This window comes from Mobula hypostoma, chromosome X1 (assembly GCF_963921235.1).
Source record: "Mobula hypostoma chromosome X1, sMobHyp1.1, whole genome shotgun sequence".
NCBI classification, from domain to species: Eukaryota; Metazoa; Chordata; class Chondrichthyes; order Myliobatiformes; family Myliobatidae; genus Mobula; species Mobula hypostoma.
The window spans coordinates 72403730-72422836 of NC_086128.1; the positions used below are offsets into that span (position 1 = coordinate 72403730).

The window sequence follows — 19107 nt, forward strand, 5'->3', positions numbered from 1 at the left end:
ATTTTCTCTTCCGGAAGCCATGCTGACTTTGGCTTGTTTTATCACACGCCTCCAAATACCCCAAAACCAAATCCTTAACAATCTTCCCAATCACTGAGGTCAGGCTAATCGGCCTATAATTTCCTTTCTTCTGCCTCCCTCCCTCCTTAACATTTGAGTGACATTTGCACTTTTCCCATCCTCGGGAACCATTGCAGAATCTGGCGATTCTCTAAAGGTTACTGCTAATGCCAACAGGGTGATTTGTGTCCCCCCAGTTACACTGCAGCTCGTTCCACTGGCTGCAATTTTGCCCTGCCATCTGTCTGTCCTTCCTGACAGTCTCATCTAGTAGTTTACCACCCTTCCCCATCTTCAACCCAATCTGAGATTTCTTGCAGATCAGTGGCCATTATTTAAAAAGGGAGCTTTGAGAGCATTAGTCCATTGTACAAGGCCTATCAGCAGCATCAATAGAGCTTTGCCAAGAGGGATTTTTCGCAGGTCGGCAGAGGTTTTTTAAGAAGGGAGCTCGGAGAGCGTTTGTCCATCATACTTGGCCTATCAGCAGCTGTAACCAGAGCACCAGTCGTGAGCTGGAAAGCAGGGAAGGTTCAGGCACAAAAGAGAGACTCTGCCTAGCGGAGTGGTCGTCGACAGAGCGATCTGAGGCAGGGTGGTAGGGTTTTGGCGATAATGGGTCAAGGTGAGGTAAGTTATCTGTCAGGAATAGAAACAGGAAGTATGTCTGTGAGGCCGGTGTTCTGCACTGGTTGTCAGATGTGGGAAGTCCGGCCACGTCTGCGCCAGGTGCGTCGAGCTGCAGCTCCTTAGGGGCCGAGTTAGGGAACTGGAGATGCAGCTCCATTACTTTTGTCTGGTCAGGGAAAGTGAGGAGGTGATAGAGAGGAGCTCTAGGCAGGTAGTCACACCGGGGCTCGGGAGACGGATAAGTGAGTAACAGGAGAGGGAAGGGCAGGAGTCAGATACTCAAGGGTACCCCTGTGGCTGTACCCCTTAACAATAAGTACTCCTGTTTGAGTACTGTTGGGGGAGACGGCCTACCTGGGGGAAGCAACAGTGGCCGCGCCTCTGGCACAGAGTCTGGTCCTGTGGCTCAGAAGGGTAGGGAAAGGAAGAGGATGGGAGCAGTGATTGGGGACTCTATAGTTAGGGGGTCAGACAGGCGGTTCTGTGGACGCAGGAAAGAAACTCGGATGGTAATTTGCCTCCCAGGTGCCAGGGTCCGGGATGTTTCTGATCACGTCTACGATATCCTTCAGTGGGAAGGAGAACAGCCGGAGATTGTGGTAAATATTGGTACCAACGACATAGGCAGGAAAAGGGAGGAGGTCCTGAAAACAGACAACAGGGAGTTAGGAAGGAAGTTGAGAAGCAGGACTGCAAAGGTAGTAATTTCGGGATTACTGCCTGTGACATGTGGCAGTGAGAATAGGAATAGAATGAGGTGGAGGATAAATGAGTGGCTGAGGGATTGGAGCAAGGGGCAGAGATTCAGATTTCTGGATCATTGGGACCTCCTTAGGGGCAGGAGTGACCTGTACAAAAAGGATGGGTTACACTTGAATCCCAGGGGGACCAATATCCTGGCAGGGAGGTTTGCAAAGGCTACTGGGGAGAGTTTAAACTAGAATTGCTGGGGGGTGGGAACCGAACTGAAGAGACAGAGGAAGGGGCAGTTAGCTCACAAATAGAGAAAGCTTGTAGACAGTGCGAGAGGGAGGATAGGCAGGTGATAGAGAAGGGACACGCTCAGACTGATGGTTTGAGATGTGACTAGTTTAATGCAAGGAGTATTATGAACAAAGCGGATGAGCTTAGAGCATGGATCAGTGCTTGGAGCTATGATGTTGTGGCCATTACAGAGACTTGGATGGCTCAGGGGCAGGAATGGTTATTTAGAGTGCCAGACTTTAGATGTTTCAGAAAGGACAGGGAGGGAGGCAAAAGAGATGGGGGTGTGGCACTGCTGATCAGAGATCGTGTCATGGCTGCAGAAAAGGAGGAAGTCATGGAGAGATTGTCTACTGAGTCTCTGTGGGTGGAATAGGAAGGGGTCAATAACTCTACTGGGTGTTTTTTTAAGACCACCCAATAGTAACAGGGACATTGAGGAGCAGATATGGAGACAGATTCTGGAAAGGTGTAAAAATAACAAGGTTGTCGTGGTGGGAGATTTTAACTTCCCCAATATTGATTAGCATCTCCCTCGGGGTCCAGATGGGGTAGAGATTGTTAGGTGTGTTCAGGAAGGTTTTCTGATGCAATATGTAGATAAGCCTACAAGAGGAGAGGCTGTACTTGATCTGGTATTGGGAAATGAACCTGGTCAGGTGTCAGGTCTCTCAGTGGGAGAGCATTTTGGAGATGGTGATCACAATTCTATCTCCTTTACCATAGTAATAGAGAGGGATAAGAACAGGCAAGTTTAATTGGAGTAAGGGGAAATATGAAGCTATCAGGCAGGAACTTGGAAGCATAAATTGGGTACCGATGTTCTCAGGGAAATGTACAGCAGAAATGTGGCAAATATTCAGGGGATATTTGAGTGGTGTTCTGCACAGGTACGTTCCAATGAGACAGGGAAAAGATGGTCAAGTACAGGAACCGTGGTTTACAAAGGATTTTGAAAATCTAGTCAAGAAAAGTTTACGAAAGGTTCAATAAACTAGGTAATGATAGACATCTAGAAGATTATAAGGCTAGCAGGGATTGTAGGGATGACTCACAGTGGATTGAAAGGCTTAAGCATATAGACATTAAGGAAGAGGATGTGCTGGAGCTTTTGGAAAGCATCAAGTTGGATGAGTCACCGGGACCGGATGAGATGTACCCCAGGCTACTGTGAGCGGCAAGAGAGGAGATTGCTGAGCCTCTGGCAATGATTTGCATCATCAATGGGGGTGGGAGAGGTTCTGGAGGATTGGAGGGTTGCAGATGTTGTTTCCTTATTCAAGAAACGGAGTAGAGATAGCCCAGGAAATTATAGACCAGTGAGTCTTACTTCAGTGGTTGGTAAGTTGATGGAGAAGATCCTGAGAGGCAGGATTTATGAACATTTGGAGAGGCATAATATGATTAGGAATAGTCAGCATGGCTTTGTCAAAGGCAGGTCGTGACTGAATTTTTTCATGATGTGACTGAACACATTGATGAAGGAAGAGCAGTAGATGTAGTTTAGCAAGGCATTTGATAAGGTACCTCATGCAAGGTTTATTGAGAAAGTAAGGGGACATGGGATCCAAGGGGACATTGCTTTGTGGATCCAGAACTGGCCTGCCCACAGAAGGCAAAGAGTGGTTGTAGATGGGTCATATTCTGCATGGAGGTCGGTGACCAGTGGTGTGCCTCAGGGATCTGTTCTGGGACCCCTTCTCTTCATAATTTTTATAAATGACCTGGATGAGGAAGTGGAGGGATGGTTTAGTAAGTTTGCTGATGACGCAAAGGTTGAGGGTGTTGTGGATAGTTTGGAGGGCTGTCAGAGGGTACAGGGGAACAATGATAGGATGCAAAACTGGGCTGAGAAGTGGCAGATGGAGTTCAACCCAGATAAGTGTGAGGTGGTTCATTTTGGTAGGTCAAACATGATGGCAGAATATAGTATTAATGGTAAGACTCTTGACAATGTGGAGGATCAGAGGGATCTTGGGGTCTGAGTCCATAGGACACTCAAAGCTGCTACGCAGGTTGACTCTGTGGTTAAGAAGGCATACGGTGTATTGGCCTTCATCAATCATGGGATTGAGTATAAGAGCAGAGAGGTAATGTTGCAGCTATATAGAACCCTGGTCAGACCCCACTTGGAGTACCGTGCTCAGTTCTGGTCGCCTCACTACAGGAAGGGCGTGGAAACTATAGAAAGGGTGCAGAGGAGATTTACAAGGATGTTGCTTGAACCGGCGAGCATGCCTTATGAGAATAGGTTGAGTGAGCTTGGCCTTTTCTCCTTGAAGCAACGGAGAATGAGAGGTGACCTGATAGAGGTGTACAAGATGATGAGAGGCATCGATCGTGTGGATAGTCAGAGGCTTTTTCCCCCAGGGCTGAAATGGCTAGCACGAGAGGGCACAGTTTTAAGGTGCTTGGAAGTAGGTACAGAGGAGAGGTCAGGGGCAAGTTTTTTTACGCAGAGAGTGGTGAGTGCGTGGAATGGGCTGCCAGCAACAGTGGTGGAGGTGGATACAATAGGGTCTTTTAAGAGACTCCTGGATAGGTACATGGAGCTCAGAAAAATAGAGGGCTATGGGTCAGCCTGGGTAGTTCTAAGGTAGGGACATGTTCAGCACAGCTTTACGGGCCGAAGGGCTTGTATTGGGATGTAGGTTTTCTATGTTTCTAAGACTTCTGGCTGCTCACCCTCTTTCTTTAGAATGCCGTGGACCTGATCGGAGACACTCAGAGGCAGGCACCTGGGAAGCAACATACCATCTGGGTGTCTCTTATCGCGTCCACAGAATCTCATCTCTGTTCCTCTAACTATGGAATCACCTATCACTACTGCAGTTCCCTTCTCCTTCCCTTCCCTTCTGAGCCACAGTGCCAGAGACCTGGTCGTTGCAGCTCCCTGTGGTAAGTCGTCTCCCCACCCCCCACCCCCGAACAGTATCGAAAGTGGAATACTTATTACTGAGGGGAACTCTGTACTGTCTGTGATTTCCTTTCCCTCTCCCGACAGTCACCCAAGTACCTGCCTTCCTGTGGCTCTGGTCTATCATTCCTTTGTTCGTTCGCTCGTTATCTGTCGTGTCGTATGACGCGGGCGATCACGGACTTTCCACGGCCATGATTGTTCTTTGCAAATTTTCCTACAGAAGTGGTTTGCCATCGCATTCTTCTGGGCAGTGACTTTACAAGATGGGTGACCCCACCCCCCAGCCATTATCATTACTCTTCAGAGATTGTCTGCCTGACGTTAGTGCTCACATCACCAGGATTTGTGATTTGCATTGGCCGCACATATGACCGTCCCACCACCTGCTCCCACGGCTTCTCGTGACCCTGAACGAGGGGCTAAGCAGGGGCTACAGCTTGCCCAAGGGTGACCTGCAGGCTGGGCGGGGGAGAGAAGGAGCATTTTACGCCTCCTTTGGTAGAGACGTATCTCCACCCCATTTGTTTGACACAGCACATAACAATGGGACGATGCATACTTTGAAAATAAATTTGCTTGGAACTTCGAACATTCTGATTCTCCTCGGGGTCCCAGCCTCTTAGTTCCAACAGTACCAGCGAAGTTTCAAAGAGTTATCCGTCCAACCTGCAGACATTTTCACCTTTCCCAGAAAGTGTCCCGCGAACCCCAAGCCTTGCTTCCTACACCGTCTCTGCAGTCAAGCATTCACCTGCCAATTTCCCTGCTTGCTGGAGTTTGAAACTGACAGTAATCTGGAGATGTCTGACCTCGTGGGGGTTATACTCCATCCTGAAGTCTATCTGTTGATAGGCAGCCTGTGTACTCATTGGCCATCAGTTCACCCAGTGCTGTCTTGGACTCTTCCCTGGCTCTCGATTCTGCCTTCGAATGTTCTTCCCTCCAGCTGCCATACCAGCATCACTTCACCACCCGGAACACGATCTCTTCCTGTTGCTGCCATCAGGAAGGAGGTGCAGGAGCCTCAGGACCCACACCACCAGGTTCAGGGACAGTTATTACCCCTCAACCATCAGGAAGGAGGTACAGGAGCCATAGGTCCCACACCACCAGGTTCAGGGACAGTTATTACCCCTCAACCATCAGAACGGAGGTACAGGAGCCTCAGGACCCACACCACCAGGTTCAGGAACAGTTATTACCCCTCAACCATCAGGAAGGAGGTACAGGAGCCTCAGGACCCACACCAGCAGGTTCAGGAAAAGTTATTACCCCCTCAACCATCAGGAAGGAGGTACAGGAGCCATAGGTCCCACACCACCAGGTTCAGGGACAGTTATTACCCTTCAACCATCAGGAAGGAGGTACAGGAGCCATAGGTCCCACACCACCAGGTTCAGGAACAGTTATTACCCCTCAACCATCAGGAAGGAGGTACCGGAGCCTCAGGACCCACACCACCAAGTTCAGGAATAGTTATTACCCCCTCAACTATTAGGAAGGCGGTACAGGAGCCTCAGGACCCACACCAACAGGTTCAGGAACGGTTATTACCCCTCAACCATCAGGAAGGAGGTACAGGAGCCTCAGGACCCACACCACCAGGTTCAGGAATGGTTATTACCCCCTCAACCATCAGGAAGGGGGTACAGGAGCCTCAGGACCCACACCACCAGGTTCAGGAATAGTTATTACCCCCAACCATCCAGCTACTGAATTAGCGCTGATAACTTCACTTGGCTCAACACTGAACTGAGTTCACAACCACAGATTCGCTTTAAAACTCACATTCTCCATGGAATTTACTTATCTTGGTCTTGTTTTACCCGTTGGTTGTCAGTCTTTATGTATAGTATTTCATAAATTCTATCGTATTTCTTTGTTTTCCTGCCAATGCCTGCGAGGAAATGAATCTGAAGGTCGGCTATGGTAACGTATGCTGAATGTACTTTGACAACAAATTTGCTTTGTCATTGAACTTTGACCTTTCACCCCACCCGCAGCTCAGGAGTGTGCAGGAAAAGTCAGAATGCCGATTAAAATGTTCGAGTTACAGAGAGAGCACAGTGCAGGCAGCCAATAAGGTGCAAGTGTCATAACGCGAGAGAGGGAGAGTTCGCCTTTGCTGTACGAGAGGTCCATCTAGTGGTTTTGTAGCAGTTGGGCGCGAAGATGAAACTTGTTGTCAACTAAACGGATGGTAGCTTTGTGGGGAGGGACGGTAGTGCGGTGGTTGGCACAGCCTGACGCTGCCTGTAAGGAGTTTGTACGTTCTCCCCGTGACCGTCTGCGTCACCTCTGGGTGCTTCGTGTTCCTCCCAGATTCCAAAGGCGTATTGGTCTGGAGGTTAGTTGTTCCTGGTAAGTTGTCCTGTGCTGAGGCTCGCACTAAACTGGTGTGTTGGTGGGTGAAAGGGGGCCAGCAGGGCCTGCCTGTTCCACACCACTGATCCTCTGAATAGACACGTAGAATTTCTCCGTATTTACTGTGAATTTCTGCAAGAAGATAAATCTCACAGTTGGATACGACTGACTGTCCGTTACGACCCCGCTGGCGTTTGGGGCAGCGATGAAGGTCCTCCGTCCCTGGGGGAGTTCAGGGGCTCCCTTCATCGTGTCAGTCACTTCCACTCGGTTTTCACGTCCGTCAGTCACGCAAGTCCCGGGTGGAGGCTCAGGAATACCGTCACACTCAGATGGAGAAGGATTCCTCATTGCTGTTTCCGTAACAGTTTTGTTTGACGGGTCAGGGTTGTTGGCTCTGAGCTGAACCCCCGAACCAGGAGGACCAGTGGACCGCTCTCAGTCTGACCTCTACCCTTTGACCTGTTTGGCGTGGGTGACCCGACCAAGAGCCAAAGCACAGAGCCCTGACTGCGGCCAACGTAGCCGTCTAGGTCTTTGAGACATGCAAACCTCCAAACCCTACAGCAAGGTTAGACCATAAGACATAGGAGCAGAATTAAACCATTTGGCCCATCGAGTCTGCTCCAGCATTCAATCATGGCTGATCCATTTTTTCCCCTCCTCAGCCCCTCGGGTTGTATTCACAAGATCACAAGGCAAAGGAGCAGAAGTAGGCTATTCGGCCCATCAAGTCTGCTCTGCACCTCCCCCATGAGCTAAACTATTCACTCATCTAGTTCCAATTTCTGGCTTTTTTGATACCCTGACTAATTAGATACCCATCAATCTTCTCCTTAAACACCCTCAGTGCTCGGGCCTCCACAGCTGTATGTGGCAACGAATTCCACAAATCCACAACCCTCTGGCTAAAAAAATTTCTACTAATCTCTGTTTTAACTGGGTACCCTCTAAAATCTAAGACAATGGCCTCTTGTCCTGGACTCACCCACCAAGGGAAGCAACCTTTCCACATCTACTCTGCCCAACCCTTTCAGCATTTGAAATGATTCTATGAGATCCCCTCTCATTCTTCTATACTCTAATGAATACAGTCCAAGAGCCGACAAACGCTCCTCATATGTTAGCCCCTGCATTCCAGGAATCATCCTCGTAAATCTTCTCTGAACTCTCTCCAACATCAGTACATCCTTTCTAAGATAGGGGGCCCAAAACTGCACACAGTATTCCAAACGAGGTCTCACTAATGCCTCATAGAGCCTCATCAACACCTCCTCATTCTTATACACTATTCCTCTTAAAATGAATGCCAACATAGCTTTCGCTTTCCTTACCGCCAATCCAACTTGGTGGTTAACCTTTAAGGTATCCTGCACGAGGACCCCCAATTCTATTTGAAGGAATGTAGTAAATGGTGATGTGTGTAGATATTAATAATCAGTGTACTTTGTCTTCGATTTCTGCCCACAATCTTCCTGCAATGTGACGCTTTTCACTAACACCTCTTCACCTTGCCCAGAATTTGTCGTTTCCAGAGCAGGATGTGACGTCCTTCTGGTTCTAACGCAATCTATGTCTCCCTCAGCGTTGCAGGCATCGCAGACGATACCCAGAGGCCCTGGCTACCTGTACCCCAGCGCTGTGTCAGAGGGCCAGTTCTACTCTCCACCAGAGTCCTTCACAGGTACCTGTCGAGGCGGCTTCACCCCCCCGTCCGGCAAGCCCACCCAAGCGCCCAGTGTTCGAAACTCCCGGCAGCTCCTGGGAAAAGTGGGGCCTTGGCAAGGTCTGGCGTTGGGGGGGTGGACAAGAAGGTTCGGTCGCCTGCCATCCAGGATGAGGTAGCAAATTGGATTAGGCGTCGGCTTCACGGGAGAGGCAGAGAGTGGTTGTAGACGGTTGCCTCTCTGAACAGAGGCCTGCGACTAGTGCCACAGGGATCGGTGCTGGGTCTGTTGTTGTTTGTCATCTCTATCAGCAGTCTGGATGGTAACTTGGTTATTTGGTAATGTGGATGACATAAAGATCGGCCATAAGACACAGGAGCCGAATTAGGCCACTCAAGACAATTTGTCTGCTCTGCCATTCCACCGTGGCTGATTTATTATCCCTTTCTACCCCATTCTCCTGCCTTCTCCCCGTCATCTATGATGCCCTGACTAACCAAGAACCTGTCATTCAAAGGTACATTTAATGTCAGAGAAATGTATACAATACACATCCTGAAATTCTTTTTCTTCGCAACCATCCTCAAAAACAGAGGCGTGCCCCAAAGAGTGAATGAAAGTTAAATGTTAGAACCCCAAAGCACCTCCCCAGCTCCTCTCCCTCCTGCGCGTAAGCGGCAGCGAGCAATGATTCCCCCCTCCCTCCACCGGCAAAACAAAAGCATTGGCACCTCCTACCAAGCACTGAAGCATGCAGCAAAGCATCAATGAAGACACACACTTGCAGTACCCCAAAGACTACTCGTTCACCCGGCATTCGACATACCACGGGCTCTCTCTCTCTCTCCCTAATGAGGGAGAAAGAGGTGCCTCGATTTCACAAACACAAAATAATCTGCAGATGATGGGGTCAAAGCAACACTCACAACACGCTTGGCCACTTCGACTCTGCTTCCCACTCCCATTCGGATATGTCCATACATGGCCTCCTCTACTGCCACGATGAGGCTAAACTCAGGTTGGAGGAGCAACACCTCATATACCGTCTGGGTAGTCTCCAGCCCCTTGGTATGAACAATTGAATTCTCCAACTTCCGGTAATTCACTCCCCCTCCCTTCCCCTATCCCTATTTCACTCTGCCCCCTCCCCCAGCTGCCTATCACCTCCCTCATGGTTCCACCTCCTTCTACTACCCATTGTGTTTTCCCCTATTCCTCCTTCACCTTTCCTGCCTATCCCCTCCCTGCCTCCCCTTCCCCACCCCTTTATCTTTCCCCTTACTGGTTTTTCACCTGGAACCTACCAGCCTTCTCCTTCCCACCCTCCCTCCACCTTCTTTATAGGGCCTCTGCCCCTTCCCCCTACAGTCCTGACGAAGGGTTCCGGCCCGAAATGTTGACTAAACGTTTCCACGGATGCTGCCCGACCTGCTGAGTTCCTCCAGCGTGTTGTGAGTGTTGCCTCCGTTTCACAGCGAGAGGGGAGACATAACAAGAAACTCCCTGGTTTATGATGTTAAGGGTCTGTCATGTTGCTTTTTCTGAGCTCTGTGCCCAAAGATCTCAGGCCTCTGGGCACACAGCCGTAGATCGTCCATCTCCCACGACACCTCGGCCTCCTGCCCGGACACTGACCTCTGACCCCCCCCACCCCCTGTCTCCAGAGCCACGAAGTCTCGGTCCTCTAAAGGCGAGTGTGTGGCCAGTTGTGAAACCCTGAGAGCAGGTCCCATTCCCACAAAGAACCGTAGTCAGCGTGTAACTCCAGGTCAGGGTCTTCAAAAGAACCCTGAAAGGGAAAAATAGGGACATTAAAGGTGGAAATCAAGCTGTTTCCAACGATGTAAGTCAAGGAGTTGCCGTTAGGAGCCATTGATTCTCCTAAGCTCCTCTTCTACAATTGTGGGTGTAGTGGACAGCGAGGAAGACTGTCACAGCTTGCAGTGGGATCTGGACCAGCTGGAAAAGTGGGCTGGAAAATGGCAGGTGGAATTTAACGCAGACAAGTGTGAGGTGTTTCACCTTGGGAGGACCAGCCAAGGAAGGACTTGCACAGTGGCGGACAGGGTGCTGAGGAGTGGGGTAGAACAGAGTCGTCCGGGAAATACAGGTCCGAAATTCGTTGGAAGTCGCGTCACAGGTGGATGGGGTCACAAAGAAAACTTGCGGCACATTGGCCTTTATAAATCAGAGCACTGAGTAGAGGAGTTGGGAAGTTTTGCTGCTGTGTAAGAGTGTTAAGCACGTATGTATATAGCTAGGGCTCCCCAAACCTTTGCACGGTACGGTGTCAACGTGGAGCGGTGAGCGAGTTTGTAGATCGGGCGGGAGCAGGGGATGTTGGGAGTGGCGAGGGTGGGGTGCCAGGGGAGGGGTGTGGGACAGGTGCCAGTGGCGGGGTGGGGTGGGTACTGGTGAGTGGCACGGGTGCCGACACACTGAGCCCTGAGACTCCGAGCAGAGTGGATAACAGCTAGCTAAGACACTGGTAAGACCCAGCTTGGAGTATTGTGTATAGTACTGGTCACCTGCCTAGCAGGAGAGATGTAAACAAGATGGAGAGAGGGCAGAGAAAATTTACAGAGTGCTGTCAGGTTGAAGAATTTTCGTCACTATGGGTAAAACAAGTTAATTTCCAGCTGCAGAGAGCTTGGATCGGACACCAGGACTGTCATTGTTAGGATGAACTGCTGTGGGATGAGTTATAGGGGTCACCCGGTCGTTGGGTTGATGGTGAGATGGCTAATGGAGGGATGAATGAGGGGAGAGAGGGAATAAAAGATGTAGATGGATAGAGAGAGATGAGAAGTTCTGCACTGCCTAGTTTGGCCAGCTGACCCTTCCCCTTCGTTGCAGGTTCCGATGAAGAAGACGAGGAAGGCCAGGGGAGGGTAGCATCGACACCTCAGGTGAGACTCCCGCGGCAAATACTGTTTGTGGGGGAAATGGGAGCTTCTGGTGATCTGGGGGAGGCAGGTGTCATTGGCCGGACCAGCACGTCCCGCTCATTGCTTTCAGCCCTCTGGAAGGCAGTGGTCTGGTGGGGCGGAGGGACGAGGACTCGAGGTCTGGTGGGGTGGGTTTATGGGGTCCTGAGGTCTGGTGAAGTGATGTCTGGAGATCTGGAAGTCCCACAAATCTGCGGGATTAGGGGGTGGACTGGAGCTCTGGGCTTTCAGTGTGTGACCCTGATCCCTGGGCGAGGGTTTCAGAAGAAGACGAATGGGAATTTTCAAATGGAGACGTCGCTTGACTGTTCCTGGTCATCAGCGGGGTGAACAACACGAGTCTCAGCAGGGCCATGGAGCTTCTCCCTGTTTATAAATCAGAATCAGGTTTAATATCTCTGGCGTGTGTCCCGAAATTTGTTGTCTTGCGGCAACATATTAAAAAATCAGCGTGCAGAGAGAGAGGGGAAAGCAGAACAGTGGGGTTCATTGTGCGGTCAGAAACCTGATCACGGTGGGTACGAAGCTGTTCCTGAAGCGTTGAGTGTGCGCCTTCAAGCTCCTTTCTCTCCTCGTGGGCGGAGCGGACGGTGCTGAGCGCTCAAACTCCAGACCGGCTGGCGGTCAGGCCCCTGGTCCGGGACAGCGAGGGGGCTTCACGGCTGTCTCGTCTTTCTGCCCAGGACAAGGAGTACGTACGTCAGGGCCGCGAGGCGATGAAGGTGCTGGATCAGATCTTGGGCCACGAGGACATGTGGAGACTGGAGAGAGAGGACGTGAGTATGCGGACGGCGGGAAGCCACTGCCTTTTCTACGCGGTGTTGAACACCTGATGGCGGTTGTCCGTCGTATCCAACGATGATGGGAAACGCGTCTCCGCTCCTTCAACCTTGCTAGTCCGGGTCCAGTGGTATCAGGAGTCAATAGACAGTAGGTGCAGGAGTAGGCCATTTAGCCCTTCGAGCCAGCACCGCCATTCACTGTGATCATGGCTGATCATCCACAATCAGTATTCAGTTCCTGCCTTCTCCCCATATCCCTTCACTCCACTATCTTTAAGAGCTCTATCTAACTTTTGAAAGAATCCAGAGAATTGGCCTCCACAGCCTTCTGGGGCAGAGCATTCCACAGAACCACAACCCTCTGTGTGAAAAAGTTTTTCCTCAACTCCGTTCTACATTGTCTACCCCTTATTCTTAAACTGTGGCCTCTGGTCCTGGACTCCCCCAACATCGGGAGCCTCTAGCGTGTCCAATCCCTTAATAATCTTATATGTTTCAATCAGATCCCCTCTCAGCCTTCTAAATTCCAGAGTATACAAGCCCAGTCGCTCCAATCTTTCGACATATGACAGTCCCGCCATCCTGGGAATTAACCTCGTGAACCTACGCTGCACTCCTTCAATAGCAAGAATGTCCTTCCTCAAATTTGAAGACCAAAACTGCACACAGTACTCCAGTCGTCACCACTGGGGTCTTCCCTGATTTGCAGTGGACGACCGTGATGTCTCCTGTGCCTAGCCGCGCCCTTCGCTCTCTGCAGAGCGTTACAGAGACGCCTTCCCGGCCTTTGGATCTCGCCCACCCAGTCCACCGGAGCTGGCTTCACATGCTCGGGCAGGCATGTCCCCATCTCACCGGGGTATGAGGCCCGCCAGGGACCCCACTGACACGTGCAGACAGCGGCCTGGAGCCGCGGGTGAGAGCCGAGCGTCCGGCGGGGACCAGAGTTGACGGTCTCGGACCGGACGCAACGAGCCCCTCCCACCCGAGGTGCTGCCCCTCCCGGGAGCAATCCAAACACTCCGGTCGTGAAGCAGATATCCAGGAGTGAGTGAGAGAAAAAGAACAGTGGGGGTGGGGGAATCCTGCAGATGCTGCTAATCCAAAACAAAACCAGACCGTGCTGGAATTAATCGGCAGACCAGTCAGCATCTGCGGTGAGGAGGAAAGGGTGAAGGTTGTGAGGAGAGGTGAACAAGCCCCAATTTCTTTGTCCTGAAGCTGCACTGTTGAAAGTTTCCAGCTACCCCTCTTTTTACAGATAGGCAGATACTTTTTTGAGCCCAAAGGAGGTTACAGTGTCAGGGTAGCTTTACGAGTGCACAGATATACAAATATTAGAAAAGAAGTAGAAAGAATTGAAAAAAAGTTACCTCAAGCAGTCTAACAGGAGTGGGGTCATCACTTCCCCGTCTATCGGTTGACTCATTATAGAGCGTAATGGCCGAGGTTAAGAATGACCTCATATCGTGCTCTTTGTAGCAGTGCAGTTGTCTTAGTCTTTGACTAAAAGTGCTCCTCTGTTCAGCCAAGCTGGCAGGCAGAGAGAGATTGCCTTTCCTCTCATCGACCTCCACCTGAACACAGCCCTCCACACCCCTGCTATCCACGTACCGATCCAAACTTCTCTTAAACGTTGAGATCAAAACCCTGCGTCCACCACTTCCACCGTTCCACACTCTCACCACCCTCTGAGTGAAGCAGTTTCCCCTCACGTTCCCCTGAAACATCCTGCCTTTCACCCTTAACCCATGACCCCGAGTTCTGGTCTCACACAAACCCAGTGCGATAAAGCCTGCTTGCATTTATTTAGCCTATCTGTACCCCTCATGATCCTGTCTACCTCTGTCAAATCTGCCCATAATCCAGGGAGTAAAGTCCTCGCCTAGTCAACCTCTCCCGATAACTTGGATCCTCAGGTCCCGGCGATGTCCTTGTGAGCGAGTACTACACACCAGCTGAGTAAGGAACGGTCTCGCCTGACTTGTCGAATGCTCTCCCGCCGGGAGAGGTGTTTGCGCGCCTTGTGCTGTGGGGGACTGGAGTGACGCTGGTGGGGAGGTGGGGGAACCACATCCCAGGCTCAGCCCCCCGAGCCTGTCCTGCTCAGAGCCAGCGAAGGTGTAAGCAGCGGTCGCTCAGCCTGGGGTCTGGGTCTGTCTCGTTCATCGTACCGCCGAGGCTGAGGAAGAGACGGCGCAGGGCGGCCATGGCTCCTGTTAACCCGTTATCTGTGTTGCAGGGCGGGGACTGTGTTTACACGTTTGAAGTTCCATATCACGGGAAGAGCTTCATTCTAAAGGTGAGGACCTCAGGGCTGGATGGACGTTTGGGGGGGGGGGCAGGAGGGGTAACTCCGCAGCACAGAAACAGGCCCTTCGCTCCGTCTAGTCCATGCCGACCTAATATCCTGCCTGTACTGGGACCACAGCCCTCCACACCCCTCTCATCCACGTACCCGTGCACACTTCTCTCAAACCTGTGTGGCAAGCTCGCCCCACGCTCTGAGTGAAGCGCCTTCAGTGTTTTCACCTATTACCCTTTGAGCCCTGACCTCCAGTTCCCGCCGCGCCCACTGGAAATATCTCTGAACCTGAGGGAGGGCCACTTCCTCGTGAGAGGTCGATGAGTGACAAGAGCCTCTCGGCTGTCCTGTCACCAGTGGCGACGTGGATTTGCCCAGACCGCCCTGCCGCTGCTCGCGCTGCTGAGGTGACATCAACCCCCCACCCACAGAGGCTCCCTCAGCCTCTCACACCGCGACTCCTTCGACAGGAGCTGTATTGGTCGGGCGAACACCGAAACACGCGGCGAAAGGCGTCGTCTGCGTCAACGAGCAGCGCAGTCCGGGGGGGCAGCCCGCAGATGTCCGGCGCCAACGCGGCGTGCCCACAACTCACTCGCCCCTCCGTCTTTGCGACGGTGGAGGGGGGGACTGAAGCACGCGGAGGAGACCCGCGGGTTACGGGGAGAGGGTACATACGGACGGTGGTGGGAATTGAACCCAGGTTGCTACAGCGGTAAAGCATTACCGTTGCTGCCCCTTCCTCTGTTCCTCCCTCCCTCCTGTGCTCTCACTCTGCCCCCTGCACCTCTCAGTTTCCCCAACCCCAACCGTGGTCTGTCCCTCAACCCGCTCCCCACTCTCCCCGCGCCCCCACTCTCCCCACTCTCCGCACGCCCTTTCACTGTGCCTGCCCTGTTAACGCTCCCTGTACCCAGTCTCGGCCTGTGCTGGTTTGGAGCCCTGTCTCTGTGTGTGAGTTGGTGGCTGGGTTTGAGGAGCTCGTCCTGGGTCCGGAGGCGTGTGTGTGTGTGTGTGTGTCTGTGTGAGACAGAGAGAGGGTTGGTGGGAGGGAGGAAAGGGGCTTGCTTTGTTGTGTTCTGTGTTGCTCTGCCGAGCATCGTGGGGACGCTACGTTGACGCCGAGACGCGTGGTGACATCTGCGGGCTGCCCCCCAGCACGTCCTTGGGACGTGTCAGTTGTCAACGCAAACGATGCATTTCATTGTGTGTTTCCATGTGATCAATAACTCTCAATCTGTGGGGGGAGAGCGGATCTCGAGGTGGGCGTGATGAGCATCTGTTTGTGGGGGGGGGGAATAAAAAAATTGTCAACATTTTGTGTTGAAACCCTGCAAATTGCTCTTCCGCCCCCCCCCCCACAGACAGAGGTGGGGGCCAGGTGACTGGGTGTATTTAAAGTGGAGGTTGATTGGTTCTTGATTAGCCGGCGTGTCAAAGCAAACGGGGAACAGTCGGGAGAGTGGGGTTGAGAGGGGTGGTAAATCAGCCGCGATGGACTGGGGGAGCAGACTTCAGCCAAGTGGCCGAGCTCTACTTGTAGGTCTTGGGGTCGAACCCACTGAGTTCCCCCAGCAGATTATAAACGTGAGATTCTGCAGATACTGGAAATCCACAGCATCGCCCCCCCCCCAACACACACCCCCACATGCATATCCCTCACACCCCCAACACACATCCCCCACACATCCCCCACACACCCACACACACAGCCCCTCACACACACCCCCACATGCATATCCCCCACACCCCCTCACACACATCCCCCACACACCCCCACACCCCCACACACCCACACACACACACCCACACACCCACACACACACACCCCGCACACCCACACACATCCCCCACACACCACCTCACACACATCCTCCACACATCCCCCTCACACACACACACACACACACACACACACACCCACACACATCCCCCACACACCCACCCCGCACACATCCCACACACACAGCCCCTCACACACACCCCCACACGCATATCCCCCACACCCCCTCACACACATCCCCCACACACCCCCACACACCCACACACACACACCCACACACCCACACCCCGCACACCCACACACATCCCCCACACACCACCTCACACACATCCTCCACACATCCCCCCTCACACACACACACACACACACACACACACACACACACACACACACACACATCCCCCACACACCCACCCCGCACACATCCCACACACACAGCCCCTCACACACACCCCCACACGCATATCCCCCACACCCCCTCACACACATCCCCCACACACCCACACACACACACCCACACACCCACACCCCGCACACCCACACACATCCCCCACACACCACCTCACACACATCCTCCACACATCCCCCCTCACACACACACACACACACACACACACACACACACACACACACCCCGCACACCCACACACATCCCCCACACACCACCTCACACACACACACACCCACCCCGCACACTGCTGAAGGAGTCAGCAGTTCAGTCAGCGTCTGTGGAGGGGAATAATCAGCATTTCAGGCTGAGACCTTTCATCACGACATATATCCTGGAAAACTTCCAGTGGACGACGCTTCAACCGCGGCCTTGTGGCATTTCGCTGGGGTACAACCGGAGAGCGCAGACGGACGGCTGCGGAGGATGTGTGGTGGGGCGGGGTGTGGGTGTTCAGCTGAGTTCCAGCGGTAACCCGGGTGCAGATCGACTTGAATCTGGGCAGTTGGTCACAGCTAGCACGGGGTGCTGTTGTGAAGGTCTACATTTGCAATCTCGGCCAGCTCCATCTCGGGCACCAGTCTCCCCAGCGTCCAACGTACCTTCAACAGGCGGTGCCTCAGACAGGCGGCATCCAGCATCAGTGACCCCCACCACCCAGGACGTGCCCTCTTCTCACTGTTACCATCAGGGAGGAGGTACAGGAGCCTGAAGACACACTCAACGATTCAGGAACAGCTTCTTCCCCTCTGCCATCAGGGAGGAGGTACAGGAGCCTGAAGACACCCACTCAACGATTCAGGAACAGCTCCTTCCCCTCTGCCATCAGGGAGGAGGTACAGGAGTCTGAAGACACACACTCAACGATTCAGGAACAGCTTCTTCCCCTCTGCCATCAGGGAGGAGGTACAGGAGCCTGAAGACACACACTCAACGATTCAGGAACAGCTTCTTCCCCTCCGCCATCAGGGAGGAGGTACAGGAGTCTGATGACACACACTCAATGATTCAGGAACAGCTTCTCCCCCTCTGCCATCAGGGAGGATGTACAGGAGCCTGAAGACACACACTCAATGATTCAGGAACAGCTTCTTCCCCTCTGCCATCAGGGAGGAGGTACAGGAGCCTGAAGACACACACTCAACGATTCAGGAACAGCTTCTTCCCCTCTGCCATCAGAGAGGAGGTACAGGAGCCTGAAGACACACACTCAACGATTCAGGAACAGCTTCTTCCCCTCTGCCATCAGGGAGGAGGTACAGGAGCCTGAAGACACACACTCAACGATTCAGGAACAGCTTCTTCCCCTCTGCCATCAGAGAGGAGGTACAGGAGCCTGAAGACACACACTCAGCGATTCAGGAACAGCTTTTTCCCATCTGCCATCCGATTTCTAAATGGACTTTGAACCCACAAACACTACCTCACTGCTTTCTTTTTCTCTATTTTTGCACTAATTTAATTTTTATAGATATCTCTTATAATAATTTACAGACTTAAAATTAGGTATTGCCCTGCCCTGCTGCCACAAAACAAATTTCATGCCATATGCCAGTGATACTAAATCTGACTCTCCCTTCCTGCCCCCTTCTCCGTAAAGGTGCAGAGGGTGGGGCTCAAATGCAGCCAGAAGGCGAGGAGCAGCCCGGCCAGATCTTGCCGAGAGTCTGGGTCTGTACCAGGGAGGAGAGGGCCAGGAGCAGCACTGGCTGCCGGAGGTCTGAGCCCGGCCAGCCGCCCCCCTCTGTGTGCACATGGCTCTCCCTGCAGACTCCGAGATGGCTGCCGTCTGCTGGGTGAGCGGGCATCTGCCGCGGTCTATTTCTGGTCCGCGCCCGCGGCTCCAGACCGTCTCTGTGCCTGGGTGGGGGGGGGGGTCACTTCCTCGGACCGTGCCCTGCTTATCGAGGCCAGCTCTCTGCTGCGGGTCGACGCGTCACTCCAAGCCCGTGTTTATAAAGGGGTCCGCAGCTCTCCGCCTCCCTCACCGTGACACAGAGGCAGCAGGGTGATGGCTGTCTCGAGGAGAGCGTCCTGGCTGGTGCCTCTGTTCCTCGCTCTCCTTCACCGGGAGCCCGGCGCGGCGGCCAGGGTCAATGACATCCTCCCTGAAGGGCTCCCGCTAGCGATTAAACACTCCCAATGGCCTGCATCTCAAACAGCCTCTGACAACCAAGTCCAGCTCCTGGCCTTCAGCTACTGAGTCTGGTCGACAG

General features: G+C 52.7%; 1 protein-coding gene across 4 annotated transcripts in view; it reads left to right on the plus strand.

The window, feature by feature from the left end:
* stard3 (StAR related lipid transfer domain containing 3) overlaps positions 1-19107 on the plus strand; it is a 118785-nt gene that overhangs the window by 82106 nt on the left and 17572 nt on the right. For all 4 annotated transcript variants that reach the window (XM_063037065.1, XM_063037063.1, XM_063037066.1 and 1 more), the window contains 4 exons: positions 8544-8642; positions 11482-11534; positions 12257-12349; positions 14598-14657. In XM_063037065.1, the coding sequence (XP_062893135.1) occupies positions 8544-8642; positions 11482-11534; positions 12257-12349; positions 14598-14657 (305 nt within the window). The remainder of the gene's footprint in view (positions 1-8543; positions 8643-11481; positions 11535-12256; positions 12350-14597; positions 14658-19107) is intronic.